The sequence below is a fragment of the Copadichromis virginalis genome, linkage group LG20 (assembly GCF_057382275.1).
Source record: "Copadichromis virginalis isolate Kocher_CV1m ecotype Utaka linkage group LG20, C_Virginalis_male_GT1.1, whole genome shotgun sequence".
Taxonomy (NCBI): domain Eukaryota; kingdom Metazoa; phylum Chordata; class Actinopteri; order Cichliformes; family Cichlidae; genus Copadichromis; species Copadichromis virginalis.
In genome coordinates, this window is record NC_140637.1 from 30,276,558 (window position 1) to 30,299,995 (window position 23,438).

The window sequence follows — 23,438 nt, forward strand, 5'->3', positions numbered from 1 at the left end:
AATGATGAAATTTAAAAAATGAACAACATTTTAAAAACCACACATAAAATAGTGTTTTTAAGCATGAGAGGAACGTGATAAACCTGACTGACAAAGTCATTTTTGACCCATACTGTATGTTTAAGGGTTAAAAACTCAGTCTCTGTTATATAAAACCCCTGACAGCTGTGAGTGTGCACACAAAGACAGAGAAAGTCCTCAAACACAATAGCAGGAAGTGTCATGAGGTTATATCTTTAAACACACAGTGGCCTCAGTTTCAAACTTTTCCCCACAAATTGTAACAACAAAAACATTTCAGCTAAATTATTTACCCAAACCATCACATTTTTTTGCCGTTTTACCCCCAACTGATTCTCATAACTGTAGTTTCCACATCAAGACTCCCTCCACATATCTACACTCGAATCCAAAGACGCAGAATAGTGACTGTAACTTCTTCCTGCCTCCAAAGACAGGAAGTGTTGGGGATCAACTTGTTCTGGACGACATTTTTTCCCCAGGAGATGCTGAACAAACATAACCTCCACGTCCACACTGATGGAACAGCACAGCAGCATATTGTCTTCATCTCCCATCATTCCAGAGCAAATGAAACCAGCATGGCCGCCTGAAAGCTGCAGAGCAGAAGTGTCTGGCCTTCAGGAATGCTGGAAGCTGAAGCGTTTGGGAGAGAGGATGTTGACTCACCATTTTTTTAAGAGCCAGCTTCAGGAAAACAGAGGGGATGACGTTCAGAGATACTGTAGTGTGTTCCTTGAGCGTAGTTAGCTGGAATTTACAGGAAGAAAAGCTTGTGCTTTGTATGATAACAAAAGGAAATTACACAAACAACCCCAAATTTTGTTTCTGTACTTTACTGGAGTACCTGCATGATTCACAGTTCATAATGATCCCTTTCTACCTGATAGAGGACCCAGTGTTTGAAACACTTGCCTTCTGTTTTAGCCAGCCTTCTTCTGATTGGTTGTCCCTCACAAACATAAGGTTTAAACAGCAGTGAAGTATACCATATTAAGATATCCCCTCTTACTGAGCAGAAAAAACTGTCTGAACCTGGGTGTTTAGAAAAGTCAAGAGTTACTTCTACATAAATGGATGCATACTGTACATAATGTGGGTCTGCCTCAGTACACCACCTCAGTGGATTCTAAACAAAACAATAAACATATGATTGAAGTGTGGGGCATCTTATTCTTCATTATCGGACTTAAAATACTTGGTACACCATTACTTGGGTATTTTTAAAGCTCAGCAAGGTCGTATTTATAAAACGTGTGGGTCCGGATTTTACACAGACTCGCTTTCATCTGGTGGTGTTTAGATCATTCTCACTTTTGCCCACACACTCTCCACCTCAAAGTCCTTCACTCTCAATCCAAGAAGGTAGAACTGACTCATCTGTGGTAATGACACATGCACAAACACTTCTTTGCGAATAAAGTGACGACTGTGAAAGCAGACACTACAGCGGCTGTGCTATCATATTCCTAAAACAACTGAATTATCTTTGTTGGAAAAAGAAGAAGTTTGCGTGTCTGTCTTTTGACTTTGTGGCTGCTTCGTCTGCTGCCACTTCTTCCTTTTGTTTTTCATTTTGGTTCATATCCCATGATTAAAATCTATTTCTAAGAGCCAGAAGATTCCCCTTGGTTAATCATATCTATAATTTTCATATCCTTTATGCTCTTCAGTTTGGTACCACAGTAGTTTGTTGGGCTCGATTTAGCACCAGACAAATAATGACTGTATACGCCGTGTGCTGATGAGATCGGGGAATTCACTGTGATTTGAAAAGAGACCAAACAAAAGCACACTGGGGCACAGCTATTATCCATTTCGGTGAATGGCAGCAGTGGTTCTTGCGGCTGACGTCTCTTTTCCGCCTTCTACGAGTTTCTTCAATCTCTGTTTAATGCTGAGAAGCAAGCCTTTGTATTGTTGGGGGATTTCACCTGCATCAGTGCAATCAACCCTGTGATACAAGCGCTTTATAAAGTCCCCTGCTTACGCTTAAACAACTAGATCCTGACCTTGAGCAGGTCCAGGAAACTTTGAGACAATAACACCACTATTTCATCCACGGACTGTATCTGGAAAAACAAGAGGAAATTCGCAGGGAAAAAAAGGGAAAAGTTTAAGATGAAAAGCGGCCAAAGTCAGCCAACAGCCAATAGAGTGAGTCACTTATGGCGACTGTCCCAGACCTGGAGAGGAATCAAAACAAAAAGCACCAACAGCTCACCACAGCAGCTCATGAGGAGATGCTAGTTAAGGGGAGTTCCTGGAAGACCTTTATGCTGCCCCCCACCACCCTGTTTGGGGCCTCGTGTAATACTTCCTGACTGTTTTCCTGTGGGACCTGTGAAAACAGTCCCCACCCTCGTCCACGCCTCTGCGGAGATACAGCGAGAATGAAGGCAACCACGACGACCCAGAAATCCAGAATAAAGGAGACAGCTAACCAAGGTGTGACTTTATGAAGAGGTGCTTCCCCCTCTGAGCTCATGACCTCGTATTATTTTCCTACAGAGGCGCTAAGTCTTTACTCAAGTAGCACTGATGCTACTTAAGAATTGCTTTACAGATGAACACTTCAAAGTCTGTTGTGTTCCTTTGATTTGTTACTCATAAATACAGATCAGTAACAAATTAAAGACGCAGTCGTGTCTATATTGAGGGCTATGTTGTGGAATGGCCTTACTGGCTGGTTTGTCTTCTTAAATTAACTCACAGTTCCTCTAAGTCCACCTTTTATCCCTGGATAAAACATTTTTATCCTGATAACAGTGGTTTCTGTAAGGATGACAATATCCTCATGCCCTCATGGGCAGTGAAAGTTTTGATGTTTCTTAACGAGATACAAGCCATATATAACTGCTTTCTTCCAGTCCCTTAAACCTGTTTCATTCTAAGGTCCAGCAGGGGGAAACCACTCCAGCGGTAATCTCTGTTCCCTCAATAAACATTTTCCTGGTTTTAGTCAGTAGTTTCCCATCACGTTGAAAACATGGACGGACGGACAGACGGATGGATGGATCCTATCGCAGGGCTGAGACAGAGAGACACACACAATCCTTTGGACTCACATTCACACCTTTGGGCAAATTTAGAATGACCAGTAAACCTAACAGTTAATCTCACCTTCTGCATGTCTTTGGACTATGGGAGGAAACAGGAGAGAACCCGTGCAGACATGGGGAGAACATGCATACTCCAAGCAAAATACGGTGGACTTGAACCCATAACCTTCTTGCTTTGAGGGAAAAGTGCAAACAGCTACACCACTGTGATGCAACCATCATACTTAGCTAAAATCCTGCAGCATTTCCATAAAGTTTTTTATTCATCGCCATTTTTCTTGGTTTTGATGGCCTTGGTTGTGCCCCAGTGACAGCCACACATGTATCCCTGAGAGTCAACCACACACAGTGGACGAGGCCCAGCGTGTGTGGCTAAGTGAATGTGGGCAGTTGGAGGAATGTGAGAGTGGGAAGGTGGGGGGCATTCTTGTGACCTACAAATGGACGACAGAAAAGATTTTGTCCTCTCCGGGTGACAGAGACAAGCTTGAAGACAGAGCTCGTTATTCAAACTATGCCGTGATGAAATGTCTCTGATGGCAGCACAGCCGGGTCTTACGTCACTTTCGCTTAATGTAATCTGGACCCAAAGTCATTGTGCAACACTGGCAGCCACATGGCTTTGGAGACAGATTTAGAAATCCACAACTTTAGCATTACATCTGCAAATCATCTTCATTTACTAAGATCTCTCTTTTGATTCTCAGCTGTGGAAAAAGTACCATCATGCCGAAACATAATCCTATTTAATCAACTTGAATCTTGTACAATGTGGTCTCCATCCTCACATCTTTTTCCATTGAAATATTTATTGGATCAAGCCAGCAGCTGACTTAAGCTTTATTTGATCTATTGTTGGCAAATAATACATTGGTTGCTGTTTATTTATAGTGTGTTGTAAATTTCTTCCTCTCTTATTGACAAACTCTAATTTCACTTGTTATTATTGTGTTGTTTTTAGAAATAAGATCTCACTGGCACAATCTTTGTGTTTTTGTGTCTCATTACCTTTCAAATGTCAGAAAATAGTAAACAAAAATGTTCTTGCTAGATTCTAAGCATGCATATTGAAGTCTTTAAGTGTCTTGTTTTGAGTTCAAAACCCCAAATAGAGCGGAAATAGCTGCATTTAACACAGCAAATTACTTTTATGTAAGCTTTTCCTTGTGTTTCCTCGTGTTTACTGATGACAAGAAGATAAATTACAACCAAATATGCCGAATACATCATTTTAAACAGCTTAAGCCTTCTCGAGTAGAAATAAATGACTTTATTTCAATGAATAAAGTGAACGTATTCATTTGTTTCCTCCCTCTCTGCTTCAGATTGCGTCATGTAGAAGATGGACCCTCAGTGTGCAATACACAAATAAACTAACTAACTTAATTTTGCTTAAATCCCGTTATTCAGCCAAAGGCAAGAGGACAGTAAGCTGCTGACATGCTGTAAAGGTCCTGCTCTGCAGTGAAGACACGAGTGTTTGCTCACTTGTGTCAGGATGCTGCCCTCCAGTGGTTAAGTTCAAAGATGACAGTTTTTTTTAAAAAAAACAATTTTTTTGTTGTTTCTTTGTGGATCACAAGCTAGTGTAAGTTGTGTCCCACAGCACTGGGACACAACTTACATGAATATAAGCAGCTGGAAATGATATTGTTTCATTATAACCTCAAAGACTAAAGTGTTACTAATTTCAACAATTAAAAAACAATCTGTCCCTTTATGTGAACGGAGATTATTCATAAATACTTCCACAAAGTATTAAGTTAAGGCTTTGGCTGTTTACTGACTGACAGATATGATATGTAATCAGGTTGAGCTTTTCGACTTAAATAAATACACTCACCAAACACTGTATTTATTTCATATCTCTCCTGACACTAGTCTCATTCTCAAGAGAGATGATTTGAGGTTTTTGACGTGGCCAATTATCCTCCCTGAAGCAGCATGGGTACACTGTGGTCACAAGGAGATGGCCTTGGTGAGTAACAGTCTGCACGCTCTATGTTTAAATGACCCTCAGTTAGTACTAAGGGGCCCAAAGTGTGACAAGAAAAATCCCCCACAACATTACAATAACAGCAGCAGCCTGAACAAGGATAAAAGGCAGGATGGATGGCTTTTATGTTGTTACTGCAAAATCCTGAGTCAAACATTCAAATGTCACTGCAGAAATGAAGGCAAGGAGACTATTTTCTTCTTTCCAGTTTTGGTGACTCTGTGCAATTTATAGTCTTAGGTTTCCTGTTCTTAGCTGACTCAACGCAGTCTTTTGCTTCTGTAACCCATCTGCTAATGTGTATTCAGACATGCTTTTGTGTATAACTTGGTTGTAATGAGTGATTATCTGAGTTACTATTTCCTTCCTATCAACTCAAAAAAGTCAGGCGATTCTCCTCTGACCTCCTCAGACATCAACAAAGCATTTTTGCCCCGACATCTTTTCGTCTCTATACGTCTCTGTAAATTGCGGAGAGTTTTGCGTGGGGAAAATACCAGTAGATCAGCAGTTTCTGAAATTACTCAGACTGGCACGCCTGGGACCAACAACTGTACCACATCAAAGTCAATTAAATCACATTTCTTCCACATTCTGAACTTCAGCAGCTCGCCTCGATCGTATCTATATGTGTAAATGGACTGAATGGCTCCCACGTGATTTGCTGATTAGAGATTTACATAACAAGCAGCTGAACATTTGTACCTAATGAAGTGGCCAGTGAGTGTGAGGGAAGCAGCCGCAGGAGGCCAGCAACATCCATACCACTCACTTTGTAACATTTAAGTGAGGGTCAGCAGAATCTTATGGCCCTCCATCTGAATGACCTGAAAACCAACACAAAATATGTCAGGTAGTAACTTCCTGGTAAAATGCACAGAAAACTGTTCGCTTTATGTGTGACTAATAACTCACAGCTGATCTGATTGCTGTGGCGAGTTATGTTAGTTTGTATGTTGGAAAGCTGGAGTGAGAATCTGCAAAGGGGCATTTCATTTACTTCTTTTAAAAGTTGAAAGATGAGGAAAAATATTTTGTTGAACACTGAGAAAAGAGGCACTCTCGGACCTATCAGGGTCCCGCTGAGTCACTCAGGCCGGAAAATTGATAAGAATCAAAGACTTTCACCCACACAGATTAAGATGAGAACAGGGAGAACTCCAACATGACAAGAAAAACACGAACAGCACTTAACTTGTCTGCTGTAGTAATAGAGCCTGCAACTGTCAGTACTCACAGTATTTGACTTATTTCACATAAGATATTCTTATGTACTTTGAGTCTTTATCTTTACACTTTTGACAGCTACAGTCAATATTATAGTCACATTTATCCTCTCAGATTAAGATTTTGTTGTGGTCGTTGTTGAAAGCAGATCAAAAATCAGTTAAATGTTGTTTTTATTAAATTATTTATTTGCCTTTTTTAATCCAAATGGATGTATGCTAAAAGCTTTAGCGTACATCCAAATAGCCTTGCTTTGCCTTGGTTTGACACGACATTTCAGTTGTTTCTGAGCTGATAACAGCTCTACCAAAGTGACATTTTCACTCTGACCTTCTCACAAGGTTTCATTTATGCAGGGCTGTCACATCCACTGACTGTTTGACTTCTTGCCTCTGAGAGTGTGTGTGTGTGCCACACCTGAATGCCACTGACAGCATCTGCTTGTTAGTGAAGCTGCGTATTGAGGCCCAGCTGTTTGCCATTTGGGCACTGAGCTTGTCTTGGATGGATGTTAAGTTCAGCCTTTGATGTACCTTGAAATGTGTTTCTTGAGAGTTACTTGTGGCAAACCTATACATTCTCAGTTCCTGTTCTTTTTTGTTGAAATTTGCCTGTAAGGCGATGAAGCTTGGTAAAAGGTTTTCTGACGCTTTATTTTTAGTATGTTTTTCCTGTTTTGTGGCCTGTCAGGGAACCTGTGTCGTCTAGTTTTTGTTTGAACCTGTAGCTTAGTGTTTCCCTTTTTTTTAGTTGGGGTTTTGCTCGTCGTTTTGGTCTGTGACCTTGGCCCTTCTCAGGATGTTCAGTACTTTTGATGTGAATTACCAAGTTTACTGAGAAAAATCTTTGATGTCACTTCCTGTGCCACCCTGGATTCCAGGTAAGGGTTCTCTTATGTGCCTAATTTGCTTTTCCTTTCTGTCATCTCTGGTCATTTTATTAGGTACACTTAGGTACACGCTCAACAACATAACTCTCTAATCAGCCAATTGCATGCCAGCTACTTAACGCATTTACATGGCATTTGAATTGAGTAAGCCCCTCTAAATGGAGTGAAAACTGCAAACATTACAGAAAAGTTACAAAACTAGACTTATAAGATACTGCTCTCTGATTAACAATACAGAATTAAAGGGACATAAAGACATTGTACACGTGCAGCTGCTATGATCAGCCTTTTTTTTTACTTTCCCCGTAAGTTATTTAAGTCGTTCTTATTTCTCACTAAAAACAGTGAATGCATTTTCTTTTAAATTTATTACACAGAAGGAAAGTTTTGGCTGCACTATTTTATAATGATAATATACAAATAAACTAATTTTATATTTAAAAAAATGTCAGAAAATGTTTGAAGTATGTTTAAAATCTTATTACATGTATCTGTATCATATGTATTTTTTATACCATTTTTTATTTTATTTATTCATTTTTAGAAATGTATACTTTCACTGTTGATACTCTAAGTACATTTTTTGCTTTGCATTTTGAATGTGAGGTTTTCTCTGTGATGGAGTACTGTTTTATTTTTTTTTACACTGTAGGGGAGACCGGGGATAGTTGTAACATTTTTGACATTTCTGTCTGTAAATTGGAGCTCGTTTAAGGTAGTGGATTCAAAATGTAATGCAAAGTATTTACATGTCTCTGCTATTAAATAGTGCAGCTATTTTCTCTGCAGCACAATTACCCATTGCATGGTATGGCCTCAAACACAAAGAGTGAAATGTTACAATTAACCCCATAGTCTGGGTTAGTTGTAACATATCCTGGGGTGAAATGTAACACAATGAAATAAGGGTACTAACAAAACATTAACATGTAATCTTTGTTTATTCAACACATGAATGTACTTAGAGCCATTTATGTAGCTGTGTGTGTGTGTGACAGAATGCAGAAATCTAGCTTTTGAACATATTCCAACCCCCAAAAAAAGACAAATTATGGAATTTTCTGCAACTGAATATTTCATTAATTTTGATTGGTCTTCCTTGAGTTTGGCCTCATTGGCTCAGTGGGCATTATAACCTACAACTCTTGCACCAATTTTGAACATAACAATGAAGCTGAAAAAATGTAGTTGTTCACCAGCATCGCAATTCCATTACTTTTTATCATGGCTTACCTTGGTGTGGTTTGCAAAGTGCTTCAGAAAGATGAGGAAATCTGTTTCTTGCACCCATCCTGATTTATTTCCACTACCAGTACTTCCTACTGGTCCATCTCTGACACAGTGGTCTGCATAATGTATGTGTGGGGAACACAAACAGTGGAGGAATTGTGTTGCCAATGGCATTAACCGCATATACAAAAGTGACCAGTGAACCTCTCTCTGCTGATGTCGTTGCCCCAACTTGTTTAATATAAGTTAAAGTAATAGTGTGGTAAGTTGTAACATCTGCATTATTGTTACAACTAACCCAGACTGTTGCTGTTACAACTGACCCAGACTCCTATAGCCATGAACTAGCTAACATTACAGCCAACGGCTAAAACATTAGCACTAAAGACCTACACAGAATATATCCCCATAGACATACAAATAACATAATTTAAATTTGATGAGTTTAACTGCAAAGCAGATAATGCTATTAAACATTGAAATAAAGTAGAAAAACTTACTTTTTGGCATACAAATTACTTTTTTTCATGTTAAATTGTCTGTGTTTGACAAAATGTGCTGATTTTTCACATGTGATAGCAGAACTGAATTGGGCATGCACAGGATGAGTCACATCATTTGAAACTTAGCCCTGATTGGAGAAATTGGAAGTGTTACAACTGACCCACGTTACAACTATCCCCGGTCTCCCCTACTTATACAAATATTTCAATATTTTAAGAACTTTCTCATACATGTTGGTTTGACTATTCAGAGGGAAAGTTCATTTTTTTGAAATGGCAACAATAAAACCGTAACTAGTCTGGTATTTTTCCCTTCTTCCACCAGAGGGAGCATGAACAGTATGTGCTGCATCCTCTCCTTTCTGCAAACATAAGCAAAAATTGAGAACTCTGTAGTCACCACAGTCATAACAGATTCGATGTCACTTGTTCCTAGACTGACCTGTAGCTCTGTGCACACCAATGTGGCTGTTCACACCCATTAAAAACAAAGTCAATGTGTTATTTTACGCAGCAAGAAGAAAAAAAAGTTTAAACCCCCCCAGAAATGACCGTTTTTGGAGATGTGAAAATGAAGGGAAGGAAGTGCTCATTTATGTGATCTGAATTTAAAACATGAGCTGTACTTTATGTGTGGTGCCTGATCCTCTTTTCATTTGAGACTGGAAAGTGGAACCTGATAAGGACAGTGGCGATTTAAGCCTCATGGAGGAATGTGGGGGTGATAAAAAGTGTCTCACGTGTTCGGTATAAAAAAGAAAGGGGAAGAGTGGCAACCAAGCCTATCATGTTTTCGTCATGGGTGCGACCAACAGCTTCTGCAAATACGTCTACTCCAGAGTCTGACTTGTGTTTCTTGCAAGTTATTCAGCATTGTGGCATTAAATGTGGCACGAAGGATTTCCCACATATCTCAAAATTCTTTTCACAGAACAGTTAACAAAAATGAAAACGTAAATAAAATAATAATTTGTTTTTATTTATACAAAATGTGATTGGAAATGTCAAATATCAAATAAGTGGATTGTTTTATACCTTTGAATGCACATTTAATAAAAACAAACAAACAAAGGCATCACAGAGCACACTAGCTTTGTAGTTCACAAAACAGCAAAAAACACCAACAGTAACACAGCTTATTGTGAGCACCTTAGTGTATAATTTACCAGATGCTTTAGTTTATGATAGTTTAATCCTCTGTAGCTATGAAATTCCCTGACAGTTGACTGCTTTGTGTCAAAAGCTTTGAAATCAATCTCTCTTTTAAAAATATTAAAATATATTTTGATGTTAGATTATAAACTATCTATCTATCTATCTATCTATCTATCTATCTATCTATCTATCTATCTATCTATCTATCTATCTATCTATCTATCTATCTATCTATCTATCTATCTATCTATCTATCTATCTATCTATCTATCTATCTATCTATCTATCTATCTGCCTGCCTGCCTGCCTGCCTGCCTGCCTGCCTGCCTGCCTGCCTCCCTGCCTAAGATGTGGAGGATGTCCCAGTGGTAATCTGAGTACTAGGTGCGGTGACTCCCAAGCTAGGCAACTGGCTCCAGCAGCAACATCTGAGATCTCTGTCCAGACAGAGCTCAGTCCTGGGAACAGCTAAGATACTGCGCAGGGCCCTCAAGCTCCCAGGCCTCTAGTAGAGGACCTGAGCTTGGACAGAGACTGCGCACATGAAGTAAAGAGTCCCCAATGTATTATCAGAGGCACATTTTGAAAGAGAAAGTAAAGTTAACTAGCTGATATTTTATTTCATTATGTTCAAGGTTAAATGATTTTCATTGCACTGTTAAAAAAAGAAATCTCTGGTGCACCGACTGATATTCAAGCAACAGATAGCATTTGACAATACTATACTATACTATTAGATATGATAACTTTCTTTTTTAGTTTATATGGGTGTGGTTAAATTTTCATATCGGGGGGAGGGGGCGGTCAGAGGGTGTAGTGTATTAAATGTTGAAATCAACAATTTGTAATTGTACCAAGGAAGTGGAATTCCCTAAGGTTTGGAAAAAGATGTGATATGGATATCATATCTGCCTCATTTACATCTGTATGCAAACTACCTGGGATCTGGCTTCAACAGCTTTAGCACTTTTTTCCATCTCTAACGAACAGATGCAGCTTTAGTCCAGCTCCCTGATGGGAGTAATTTGTGTACAGAGCTCTCTGTTATCTATTATCAGTTTCATTACAATGCTGAAGTCCCTCAAGGATTCCCTGCAGCTCTTCGTGAAGCTTTGATATTTTTTATCAGATGGTAAATGGTAAAGGTGCACAAACGTGTCTTCAGTTTGCAACAAGTTTGTCTAGAAGAACTGGAGGATTTTCTCCACAATCCCAAACATCTTCTCAACACTTAAAATAGCCTCTGGAGGAGCAACAGGTGGTTGGTGTATGTGTGAGTGAGAACAGTTGCACATTATAAGGTCTAAGATCTTGCATCAGCTTTAGCCTAATGGAAACAGAATAAAGTGCAACCTCCTAGCAGCTATGATTTAGTGACGACTTCCTCCACGTTTTGTGAGTAAGCGCCCAAAATTAGATACAAAGAGCGGATGTCACAAAGCAATGACGTTGTGTCTGATAAGACAGATATGATAACAAGCGAAATTTGTTTCTGTGCAGCAGGGAGGACCCAGACAATGCTCACATGACATCACAGATTAACAGGAAAACAAACGCGCAACACCAGGGTGATTAGTTTCCACCACCCGAGGCTGCCATCAGTAGCTCAGAAGCCAAAAATGTGTACTGTCCGAGAATTTTGTCTCGAAGCCAGTAGCAACTGTGTAACCATGTTGCCTTTGGTGCACGCAGCTCAATCATTCACCATCACCCGTACTCACAATTTCTGCTTGACGTGTGAATGTGTGCGCGGCCTGCTTCCTCTGCTGTCAGCTTGTGAAAAGCTCTTCCTCCCATGTGGCAACAGCGCTATGACTGACATTCGGGGGCAGTGAGCACATCATTAATGAGAGTCTGGAGGTTGACAAACGCTTTGAGAAAACACGAGTCGAGGTGGGAAGAGATGTGACGCAGTGGGGTCTCACGTAAAGCCTCGCAAGACAGTACTGGTTTCTGAGTGGTAATAGTAGAGGTTTCTGAGTGGAGGAGTGAGAAAAAGAGAAACGCAAGTGCACTACACACTACTGCACGACAGCAACACCTCGTAGGGGTGCCCTCTAACGAACTTGTGTAGGTGGACAGGAGAGCCTCATATGAGTAAAGGCTATACGCTAGCAATTATCACGTACAAATGTCCAACCCAGAGTCTCTCTTGATCTCATTGTGTACAGTTTTTCTCTACTTTATACTGATTAATATCTTTGCAACAAAACACAAAAGAATTTGCCAATATGCGAAACAGAAACAATGATCTCAAACTAGGCTCTGAGACTGTGATCCTCTTTACAGTTAGGTCTCAAAAAGGCACACACACATAAAGGCCTTTGTGTCACAGTCAAGGGCTCTCATTTAAATCAGTAAAAACCAGTTCACACATAGCAAAGATCAGGACCTCAGCTCTAAGGACTGAGTTTTCACTTTAACTCAAGTTTTAATTTCTGTTTTACTCGATTACTACTCTGTGAATCACACTTAAGGCGATCAGATGCTAGCAAGTAAATGTAGGGCAAATGTGGGAAGCATTACTAATATTGAGAGGTAGTCTGCAAAGCTGATACATATAACTCGTTGAATAAACATAAGCTATACGGGTTAAAAGTTTGGTATTAAGAATATGAACAAAATGTGTGCTGTTTTAAAAATAACATTACTGCCCAGTTTTTTGAGGCATAAATGGAAGGCTTTGTCTTTGTATGCTCTTTTATTCACCTTTTCCTGTTGCAGTAACTGTTATTTCAGCTGCTGTTCTGTCTGTTAGTCATCTCTGGCTGGGAATGCAGATTTCTGCACAAACACGTGGCTGAAGAAGAGGCAACTAAAAAATGTGGGGAAGTGTCTCGTGAGACAGGAGCATGAATGGATTACGATGGCTCTCCCTCCTGCTCATGCAAAGAGTGCTCTCTATGTGTGCCTTTCCTAAGCACTCAGTGTTTAGTCTAACAATTATGCAAGGCGGCTTTCTTTTTTATATGTTAGGTGCAGGACAATATATTCGCGTTAAGGATGCAAACACAAGCTTGAATCAAAACCACAGTAATAAATCTGACTGGCCCTCATTAGCTAAAGGGCCTTAAAACCCAGCCTGATTTGTCCATGTAGCACACAGAGTATAACACATCAATTACAGATACTGCTGATCTCAACTCATTTTGTGTATATAGCACATCTCTCCACAAAGTCATTTTCTTCATTCAACTTCTCCCCCACCATGGACAAGACCAAAGAGCTTTCAAAGCAAGAAGCTTTGTGAGAGAACATAACACCTGTTAGTTCGACCATTCAGAATGCTATGCAAGATCCTGCCTGGGTCCTGGGTCCATCAGAAAGGTGATTGATCGGCCCATAGCAGGAGCAGTTAAGGTAATTAATATAGCTAGTCTCCAGACCTCAATGCATGATGCATCGTGCTGGCAAGTACCACCCAAGAAACAGATTTAGACTGTTTCTGTGAAGAGGAGTGGGCCAAAATCCCTCCTGAGATGTGTACAAACCTGGTGACCGAGTACAAGAAACATCTTATCGCTGTGCTGCCAACAAGTGCTTCTCCACCCTTGTACTACTAAGTCATGTTTTGCTTAGGGATTAAGGTCACTAACTGACATGCAAATCAGTTTATAACTTTCATGTAGTGTATTTTTTTTTCAACATTTTGGTTGATATACTGTCTCTCTACATTAAAATGAAACTATCATAAGACAAATAGACTATTCAATTTTTGTAACTGTGCAAACTTACAAATTCAGCTGGGGATCAAATAATATTTCCACCATTGTGTGTGTGCCTACTTTGTCCTTGCAATAACCCCTCTCTAGATGGGAGATTGAAGGATTTCTGTGCAGTCCCATACAAAGTAGAACACCTGATGGATATGTACACAGCAGATATGTAAAATGTAGGTCTCAGCAGTATTCTTCTCCATTCTTACCCAAAGACACCAGGCTTGAAAATAGCTCTTTTTTTCTCTGTCTCTCTCACAGGAATAGAAAGACATCTGTGACTTCCTGTTTGTAAATGATAAAATCACAGTTTTTCCACCAATAATCAGCAAAGCATTCGCAGCCTATAACAAAGACATTCTTGTGGGGAGTCGACTATCAGTGTTTGCATGCGCAGAATTACTTTTATTTGTATTTGTAGAGTTTTATTTAGCCATGTGTGAGAGTGAGAGCGTGCCTGTGCGTGCGTGTCTGCTCAGGGAGGACAATGCTGCGGTTCTTGGTCGTATGCGCGTCAACGGAATCCCGTAGTGCGTCATCCTGTGACTGTTCTCTCGAACAGCGCTGTGATTGGCCGCAGACTGGAAATCTCCCCGCCCATGTATGGAAACCTTCCTGCGTCATGGGTAGAGTAAAGCCAATCGTATAAAGTTGTTCCCGGGTCCCGAGCTCAGGGACTGCTTCTCAGCTGAGAGACGCATAAGATGACACACGGTCGTTTGTGGAATACGGACCGTTCAAAACACTTGTAGACGGACCCAACAGGTGAGAATGAGGATTAATGATCTTTAATACAATAGACTTGAATGCAGGATGTCGTTTTTTCAGTTCTCAGATGTACGGCTGCAGCTGAATGATACTAAAACTTAATCTGGCAGCAAAATAACTTTAAATCGGAACGAATGCAGCCATCTGTTTACACCTTTATACACGAAAACGTGTTTGAAGTTGTGCTTGCAGAAATACATTATGTTGTAAGTTTGCTAGATTTACATCTACACTAATATAGGCTACGATTGGAATAAGTATGTCAAGTGGGTTCCCTCATCAGTCTTCTCCGCGGTATCGTAATATGTAACATGTGATTCATGGGTTGGCATTGGACCCATGTCTGAAAGTCAAGCTCAATGAACTTTGCAGGCGTGACTATATATATATACCCCACGACTAAGTGATATAAAAAAGCGGGTAACCTTCTCCAGTAATGAATGATGCCTAACGCGCCTCCAGCCGGGCTCTTTAATTTCTTCGAAATTCACCATGTGGCGGTTCCTTGTTGTGGATTTGCAGAGGGGTTCAAGAATGTCGCGCATGATGGTCTTCCTTTAAGACTTTCTGCATATCTATAGATGCTGCAAAGAAGCATACTTGATGTTAATTAGTGTTGTATCAAACTAATGCTTGAGAAGTTAAGACATCCAGGGCAAAGCCAGACATTTTTCATGAAAAATCTACAGCAACATAAATTAAAAACAGGCAATATTTTGCTATGAAATTTTGAGCTGAATCACTGCAATGACTTTGGGCCACTTTTCAGATGATTCTAGTCCGTTTTTATTTGAGTGTTTATAGTATTGTGAGCTTTTTCTTTCCATAATAATACTTTTATTCTAACTTTTAACCATTGGTTATCCAACGTGTGGCCCTGCACTTATGTTGTCTAAGGCTGTGGAGAAACAGTGTCTTCCACCTCTGTTATAGCTGGTTAACCTGCCAAAGCTTGAAGGTTGGGTAAAGATAATGACAGGATTTTGTGGCTTCTCTTATATTCTCATTTTTTGTGTTTTTCAGTCTTGCAGTCATGACTTGCATATATTCCCAGCACGGATCTCAGCCTAGTGAGAACAACCTCGGCAGCTCAGAGTTTCAGAACACAGACTTTATCTCCAGGCTGGCTGTGGGAATGAGTAGCCCACTGGACCAGCACCTCTCTGCACCATCCTTGCCAAGCATCGGCTCCCTGGTGGGCACTCCCACGGGAGACTTCGATGCATATTCATGCCAGTTTACTACGGCTCCTGCCCATGTTGCTCCATCCTCAGCGCAGGAAACTCCTTTCAAGCTCGATGAACTCCAAGTTTACGGCTGCTACCCTGGATCTTTCATGTTGAGTTACCCCGATGAATCTGTGTCCCCCACTGGGTCAGATTATTATGGCAGCCCTGCATCAGCCTCGGCTCCTTCAACCCCTGGGTTTCAGAGTCAGCACACATCCACCTGGGATTCAGCCTTTGGGCCATATTCACCCAGTCCAGGGTACTGGGCAACCGAGGAGACATCAGCACCCCATGCACCATCTTTCTTCACGTTTGGTGCAGGATCCATGGAGGATATGTCCCCTTTGGGTCAGCCACACTTACGAGATCATGATGCTTTTGCCTTGAGCCATCCTCACCCATCTACGCTGACCTTTCCCACCTTGGAGATGGAGCATGCACGCAGCTTTGATGGTGCTGACCAACTGGACGCTGGAAGCTTGTCACCCAAGCTGAAAAGTCCAGGTGGAAACGAAGGCTGCTGTGCTGTGTGTGGGGATAACGCCTCCTGCCATCACTATGGAGTTCGCACTTGTGAAGGATGCAAAGGGTTTTTCAAGGTAATAACATCTGATATCTCTGTCCTGCAGAATCACCTATTTGAAAACAGTTGTTATCGAATTGTTTGTTTGTGCTATGTGAGTTAAGAGCATTTCTTCTTTCTGTTTTACAGCGTACTGTGCAGAAAAATTCAAAGTATGTATGCCTTTCCAACAAAGACTGTCCTGTGGACAAGAGGCGGAGGAATCGATGCCAGTTCTGCCGTTTCCAGAAGTGTCTAGCTGTAGGCATGGTCAGGGAAGGTGAGCGCAGTGCAAACACACATGATTCATAGTGTAGAAGGATGCTAACACTGAACCTGAAGTAACAGATTTACCACATTTCTTATTTTGTTTGTTTTGTTACAGTTGTCAGAACTGATAGCCTGAAAGGGCGAAGAGGCCGCTTACCTTCCAAGCCTAAAATTATTCAGGATGTAACAGCTGCTGTGTCTCCAGTGAGCATGATCGCCGCACTCGTGAGGGCACATATTGACTCAAACCCCAGCATTGGGACACTGGATTATTCCAAGGTAAGAAAAATACATTTTCTACAGCTGTTTCAGTTCTTTTGGAGTAATCTTTGCTAAAAAATAAATGAATAAACTGAGATAGCTACCTAAATGTCTGCGCTGTGTTTAATTTCAGTATGTTGAGATGGATACCAGCCCTAATCAGAAAGAGGACGCCAGTGACATCAGACAGTTTTACGACTTGCTTACAGCCTCCATGGAGGTTATCAGGCAGTGGGCAAATAGTATCCCGGGATTCTCTGAGTTCTGTCTTGAGGATCAGGAACTGCTGCTCGAATCGGCATTTGTTGAACTCTACATCCTGCGTCTTGCATTTCGGTGAGTGTAACTTCCTTTAAAAAAATTTAAACTACCTCTTTAGCATTTACTTTTGACATTCTTGAGATATTTTATACAGCTAACAAACTGTGTTTCTCTTGTGCAGGTCTGATCCTAAAACGGAGAAGCTCATCTTCTGCAATGGAGTCGTACTTCATAAAACGCAGTGCGTACGGGGTTTTGGCGACTGGATCGAGTCCATCTTGGAGTTTTCGCAAAATCTCCATCGCATGAAGCTCGACGTTTCCTCCTTCTCCTGCCTCACAGCCCTCGTCATAATCACCGGTAAGAAACTATCATGCTGAGTTCAGATTACAGCACTATATATAGGGAATCTGCTTCAAAATACTGACATGACAGGTGTATGACAAAATATAACATGGAGCACATTATATATCACAGCTGACCTAAACGCAATCTACACTGTGCTATATTTCAAAATATAGTCCGCAATTTCAAAGTGGGGTCATCTTTGATACCCTTATATTGGTCTTTATTTGCTTGTTTCCTCCCTCTGTGGCCACGATGCTATGCTTTCCCATCTGTATTTAGTTTTATTTTGTTAAAGTCAGATAAATGATTGCTTAATGACTCTTATATTTTCTCAGATCGGCATGGTCTTAAGGAACCAAAACGTGTGGAAGACCTGCAGAATCAGCTCATCACCTGCCTCAAAGATCACGTCTCTGGCTGTGGCTCTGGCTCTTTGAGGCCCAATTATTTATCCAGACTTCTCGGGAAGCTGCCTGAGCTCAGGACTCTGTGCACTCAAGGCCTCCAGCGCATCTTTTACCTTAAACTAGAAGACCTCGTTCCTCCGCCACCGATCGTGGAAAAAATCTTTCTGGATACGCTTCCATTTTGAGCGTGAGATGGGAGATATGCCATCTGTGATGTGAAATCTGGAGCTGATCTGAGAGCCAAAGCAAACAGACTGAGTGCTCATACTCCAGGTAGCAAAGTAAAACTGCATGCAGCTAAGAAATAAAAAAAGCAATCCTTAGGGATTATGCATTATCAGAAGTAAAGTGCTACTTCTGACTTATAAAATGAAATAAAACTTGTAGAAGTCCCTTTTTGTGGAGCAATCACATGATTCTTTATTTGGTTAGGAAATTGTAATCTCTCAAGATGGAATTAGAGAGGTCATCTCATGGATCAAACAGTAACTGTTTACATACGAGGTGCCATGAATGGAAACTTTGTTAAACTGAGGGAAATGACAGCACTTTTCCAAACAGTTACAAATGAATTCAAATAAGGTCCGCACCATCATTTGAATGATATAAGCAAAAAGCATTAATGTGATATTTTCAGCTCCAGTATTAAAATAGCCAATACCCACAGATTTATTCAGCAGTACAGTTCATGTATCATGAATCGACTCTGAGCAGCTAACATACTGTGTATTTTCCAGTACAGTCTTACACACTGGTCTTGTTTGTAAATGATTTTATATCTGTTATGAAGTCTGGTGTTGGTGCCACTTGAACTGTTTTATACAGTTTGTTTTGGATGAGTTGTTTTTATGTACAAAGATGTTCTCTTCTACTGCAGATAAACACTTAATAAAATGTCGAACTGCATGTTTTGAGTGCGTTTGTTGTTTTCTCTCTGAATGTTTAGGATATTTTAAATGTCTTAATTTATTTATTGTTTAGCTCAGGCAGCGTTGGGGAGTAATGAACCGATCGTACATCTTGATCATTCACTCGCTTCTTTTTTTGTTGTTGTCATTTTTGATATAGCTTCCTACCGAAACTATAAAAAGGAAAAGAACCATAAAAGGAAAGGAATGTTTTTTTTTTATCTCACGCTGCCTGTCTTACTGTAATTGAAGCCCCTTTTGCAAGCTCCGCCTCCAATTTCCACTACAAAGTCATGCCCAGGCAGTGCATTTGGCAGGCAGCCACCACCACACACTTAGAGCATGTGCAAAAGGTGTTACTCAAGTCTCAAACTGCAACAGCATAATCATGGATAAATTTCCTGAAAATATCAATCATTGGTATTTATAAGCCAAGGTTCAGGGTAGTTATTGCATGGTGGAAGTTGACTGAGTGGTGCAATTCCCCCACCATAGAATCAGGTGTCTGTCTGATGGTCTTTGTATAAATATAAAGCCAAATTCGATATTAACTGTGCTTTTTCTTTAAATAGTGAGTCTTTTTTAAATGTAGTTCTTCTTATGCATAACTAGTGAACAATTTGCTGCAATAAATCCAACTGAGTTGTGTGAATTATTTGTTACATCTTACAGTTTTGTGTCACTTGAACTGTACATTGTGAATTTAAAAGTCGTTCCCAGCAAATGCTTGTTGACCAAGCTATGAAGGTCGGTGTACTACAAAATGAGAAAACATCTTCATCAGTCTTACGACCAATGGCCTAAAAATTCTCACAACACAATGTAAAACTTATCAGGATAAACAAAAACAAGTGTTGAAGTCAGTTGGACACACGTCTTGATGTTTTGTGACTTCTGAAGTTGATTGTCACCAGTGTTGGAAAATTAACTAAGATGTATGAGATTCTGTTTGTTCATATACGATGTTCTGGTGCTATAAACCTCATAAAAATGGAAATAACACAACATACTGTAACTAAAAGAAGGAAGCCACTGTGGTAGGAGCCACTGGTTTGCAGAGTCACGGTCTGCTAACCTGGACTGAGCATTCTGGTAACTCTAATGGCTACCACCACTTATGAAACGATCAACATACTGCACTCAATAAAATGAAGCTAGCAGCTGACACCAAAACACCAAAAATCATTTACTGATTTAGTACAGATCAAGATCGAGAGAGCATTTGGGCTGTTTTCCCATATACTTGTATGTGACTTGTAGGACTTTCTCCAACCAGAGGCATCACCCGCTGCTATTAGAAAGAATGCAGGCTTAAGGCACTTCCACATTGGCTCATCAGAAACCACCTCTATCTTTTACATACAGTCTATGATAACTAGGAGGAAAAAAAACCCATGGAGAATACTTTTCCACTCACCAATTTAGTTAAAGTTTCCTCTTCAATGTAGCGGCATGTATTTCTATTTATGGTAGTTTCCATCATATTCCATCAAACAAACAAAAAGAAAGAAAGAAAGAAAAAGAAATCTGCATTGCTTGTGACTGTCTGGTGACCTGCAATTCACCATCTTGAAAAACTGTAACATGGCAACCTGCAGGAAATCTATGATTAGGGTTTTCTTTAAAGCCATTTAATAAAAGCAGGAAAATAAGGAATCTTGTTGTAATAAGCGGGACAGGAGGACAAGGGATAAAAATGCTGTGCAGTCCCACATAAAGATGCACACTTTTTCACCCTGACGGCAGCTGCAGCTGGAGTCATCACATCACTTGTGTTTTGTCTGCTTTAATATGCTTTCTTATGTTGCAGCGTGCTGAGCTCTCTCTCAGTCACTGTATACTGTTGTGAATGTAGCCTGTTAAACTGAGTCAAGGTATTCTTGATTGATTGCCTCAATACCCTTTGACCTCAGTCAAGATGAGTTTCTTCCTTTGGCGACAGATCAGTACATACCGCTCAAAAATGAATCCCCTCCACCCTCTTCCCTCCCAGATATGTGCTGATCTGTTTTTAGAAGCTGGTGGATTTCTCAGTTCGGTCTCAAGTGACCCAGACTACTTCATCATTGCATAACGAATACATGTGTGAGTGTATGTCAACACACACATGAACCTCATAAAAACAACAATGGGAAGTGACTCAAAATGCTTTCCATTGTTGTTTTTGTAGAGCCAAAACACATTTAACACATAAATATGAAAAACACACAGATAAATAAAATTGTGTGTGTGTGGGTTAAGCATGTGGCACTGCGACCCATTTAGCAGTATTTACATGGGATCATATTAACAGTCAAGCAGGAGAAAGAAGATGAGATGTAACAGTGAAGGCATGGAGACCTTTTTGACCTGATGATGTTGCAAGATGAGAGTTCAAAACCAAAATTAGATCAAATTCAGAGGAGGACATGATTGAGCATAAAATGTATTTAAAAGTCAGAGTAACCTTCACTAAAAAGTATCATGTGGCAACAACAAACTAAAAATGTGTTACATTTTAATGCTGTTCTTCCATTGTTGAAATGACTGTCTGGATGCACAGATGATGCCACACTAAGGTTCAGGGATCACAGAACTATTAAGAGTCACTACACTGCATCATTATGAGTGGCTCAGGATAGTGCTTTCTATCCTTAGCTGCACTGTACGATAGACCCTCAGTACGTGTTGTTCTCTACTGTGCACATCTCATGTTTCTTCATGACAGTTACAGAATCTCAGATCTCTGTCTGGTAAGGTAATGTATCTTAATACACAAGCTGGAAGATTATATAATTGGAAAAGTGAAGACTTGTCCAAAAAGAGCTACTATATAAAACCAGTATCGCTTTGATTACCAAACTTATGTGAGTGATAAAGATAGCGTGGATAGGACAACTCTTTTATGATCTACTCATTACACTTTGGTTGAAACTGGGGAAAGTGAGAGTAACTTGAACATGTCTTGTTAGATTTCAGGTGATAATAGATGAACAAGCTGTGACAGAGTTCCTCATGTGTGTAAAAAAATTCAAAACAAGACTAATTGAAAGGTTTCTGTTCCAAATACATGCTTTAAGCTTGCAGAGTGATGAGCTTCATAAGAGACTCATCTGACCAGGAGTGAAATAAAATCTGTTGTGTAACAGATGAACACGAGTGAGAACATGGTGATCAAGGGGTTCATCTACCCATGCAAATAATTGTTTTAAATATGTCCTTGAATGTGTTTAGATTATTTAAATTTGTTTAAATCATTTTAAAGAATTGTGATTAATTCACAGTAACACTCAAAACTCATTTTGCACAATGTAGAACAATCTTGATATCAGCCCTGCAGAGGCTTTGATCCTTGCCCAGCTTGTTTGGGTCATCAATCAAGCTGGGCATTCCTTGTTAATGGATTAAAACCATCAGAGATGTTTTTGTAATAGATTTTTCCAATTACTGAAGAAATCCATATTATTGCAAGTTATATATACATGTTTCTTTCCAGATGTTGCATAAAGCTTTTATTACAACAGAAGTTGTTGCAGCCACAAAAAAACCATAAAATTGTCTCCTAAGAGAACCAACTGAAAAGAGGACCCAGAGATCCTCTCTAATACAGAAGATTTATTAGAGCTTCAAAAATCACCAATTAAATGCACTCTACAGTTCATATCAGCGCTTCTCAAGACACATCTTGACATCAACTGTTGGACAGGAAGCAGCATGTGAGGCTGGGAAAGAATGTCTCGGATTCCCGGACCATCAGCACCGGCTCCCCTCAGGGCTGTGTTCTTTCTCCTCTGCTCTTCTCCCTGTACACCAGGGGTGGGCAATTCCAGGCCCCGGGAGCCGGTGTCCTGCAGGTTTTAGATCTCACCTTGGGTCAACACACCTGAATCACATGATTAGTTCATTACCAGGCCTCTGGAGAACTTCAGGACATGTTGAGGAGCTAATTTAGCCATTTAAATCAGCTGTGTTGCTTCAAGGACACATCTAAAACCTGCAGGGACACCGGCCCTCTGGGCCTGGAATTGCCCACCCCTGCTGTACACTAACTGCTGCACCTCCACCCACCAGTCTGTCAAGCTAATCAAGTTTGCAGACGACACCACCGTTATTGGACTCATCTCGGACGGGGATGAGTCTGCCTACAGGAGGGACGTTGAACATTTGGTGTCCTGGTGCAGCCACAACAACCTGGTGCTGAATGCCCATTCGGACCAAAACCTCTCGCCATAAGAACAGTTTCTTCCCTTCTGCTGTTGAACTCGTGAACAATGGCCATATGACTGTTCGCACCACAAACACATGACCCTATACTGTGTTCTCTGCATCTGTTCAATTTTTGCACTGATCATCACCTGCATTCATGTATATATCTATCTGCTTAGCACTTTTAATTTACATTTTTATTTAAGTGTTGTCTTACAGTATGTTTTGCACTAAGTACCGCAGCAATTTCCTAATGTTGTAAACCTGCTCGACATTTGGCAATAAAACCCTTTCTGATTCTGAAGGGGGCTACAAAACAAGTTTTTCGCAGTCAAAGAGCCGCAAAAAAGCCATTGGAGGAGAAGAAAAGGATAAAAACCACAAGACAGTAGATCAGGTGAAACCTGGACTTTAGTCTGATATGTTCAAACATAAGCAGA

The 23,438-nt window shown here is 40.3% G+C and overlaps 1 protein-coding gene across 1 annotated transcript; it reads left to right on the top strand.

The window, feature by feature from the left end:
• Positions 1-14,454: 14,454 nt before the first annotated feature.
• Positions 14,455-18,811, top strand: nr4a1 (nuclear receptor subfamily 4, group A, member 1). Its single transcript, XM_085443923.1, has 7 exons — positions 14,455-14,564; positions 15,591-16,395; positions 16,509-16,638; positions 16,744-16,907; positions 17,023-17,225; positions 17,332-17,510; positions 17,834-18,811. The coding sequence occupies exons 2-7, from the start codon at positions 15,601-15,603 to the stop codon at positions 18,088-18,090; spliced, it is 1,728 nt and encodes a 575-aa protein (XP_085300049.1). The 5' UTR covers positions 14,455-14,564; positions 15,591-15,600; the 3' UTR covers positions 18,091-18,811.
• The last annotated feature ends 4,627 nt before the right edge of the window (positions 18,812-23,438 follow it).

Excerpts from the sequence above, each read along its gene's own strand:
- nr4a1 (XM_085443923.1), top strand. The coding sequence starts at position 15,601 with ATGACTTGCATATATTCCCAGCACGGATCTCAGCCTAGTGAGAACAAC. Across the intron at positions 16,908-17,022 it reads GGACACTGGATTATTCCAAG|TATGTTGAGATGGATACCAG; the intron begins GTAAGAAAAATA and ends GTTTAATTTCAG. Across the intron at positions 17,511-17,833 it reads AGCCCTCGTCATAATCACCG|ATCGGCATGGTCTTAAGGAA; the intron begins GTAAGAAACTAT and ends ATATTTTCTCAG.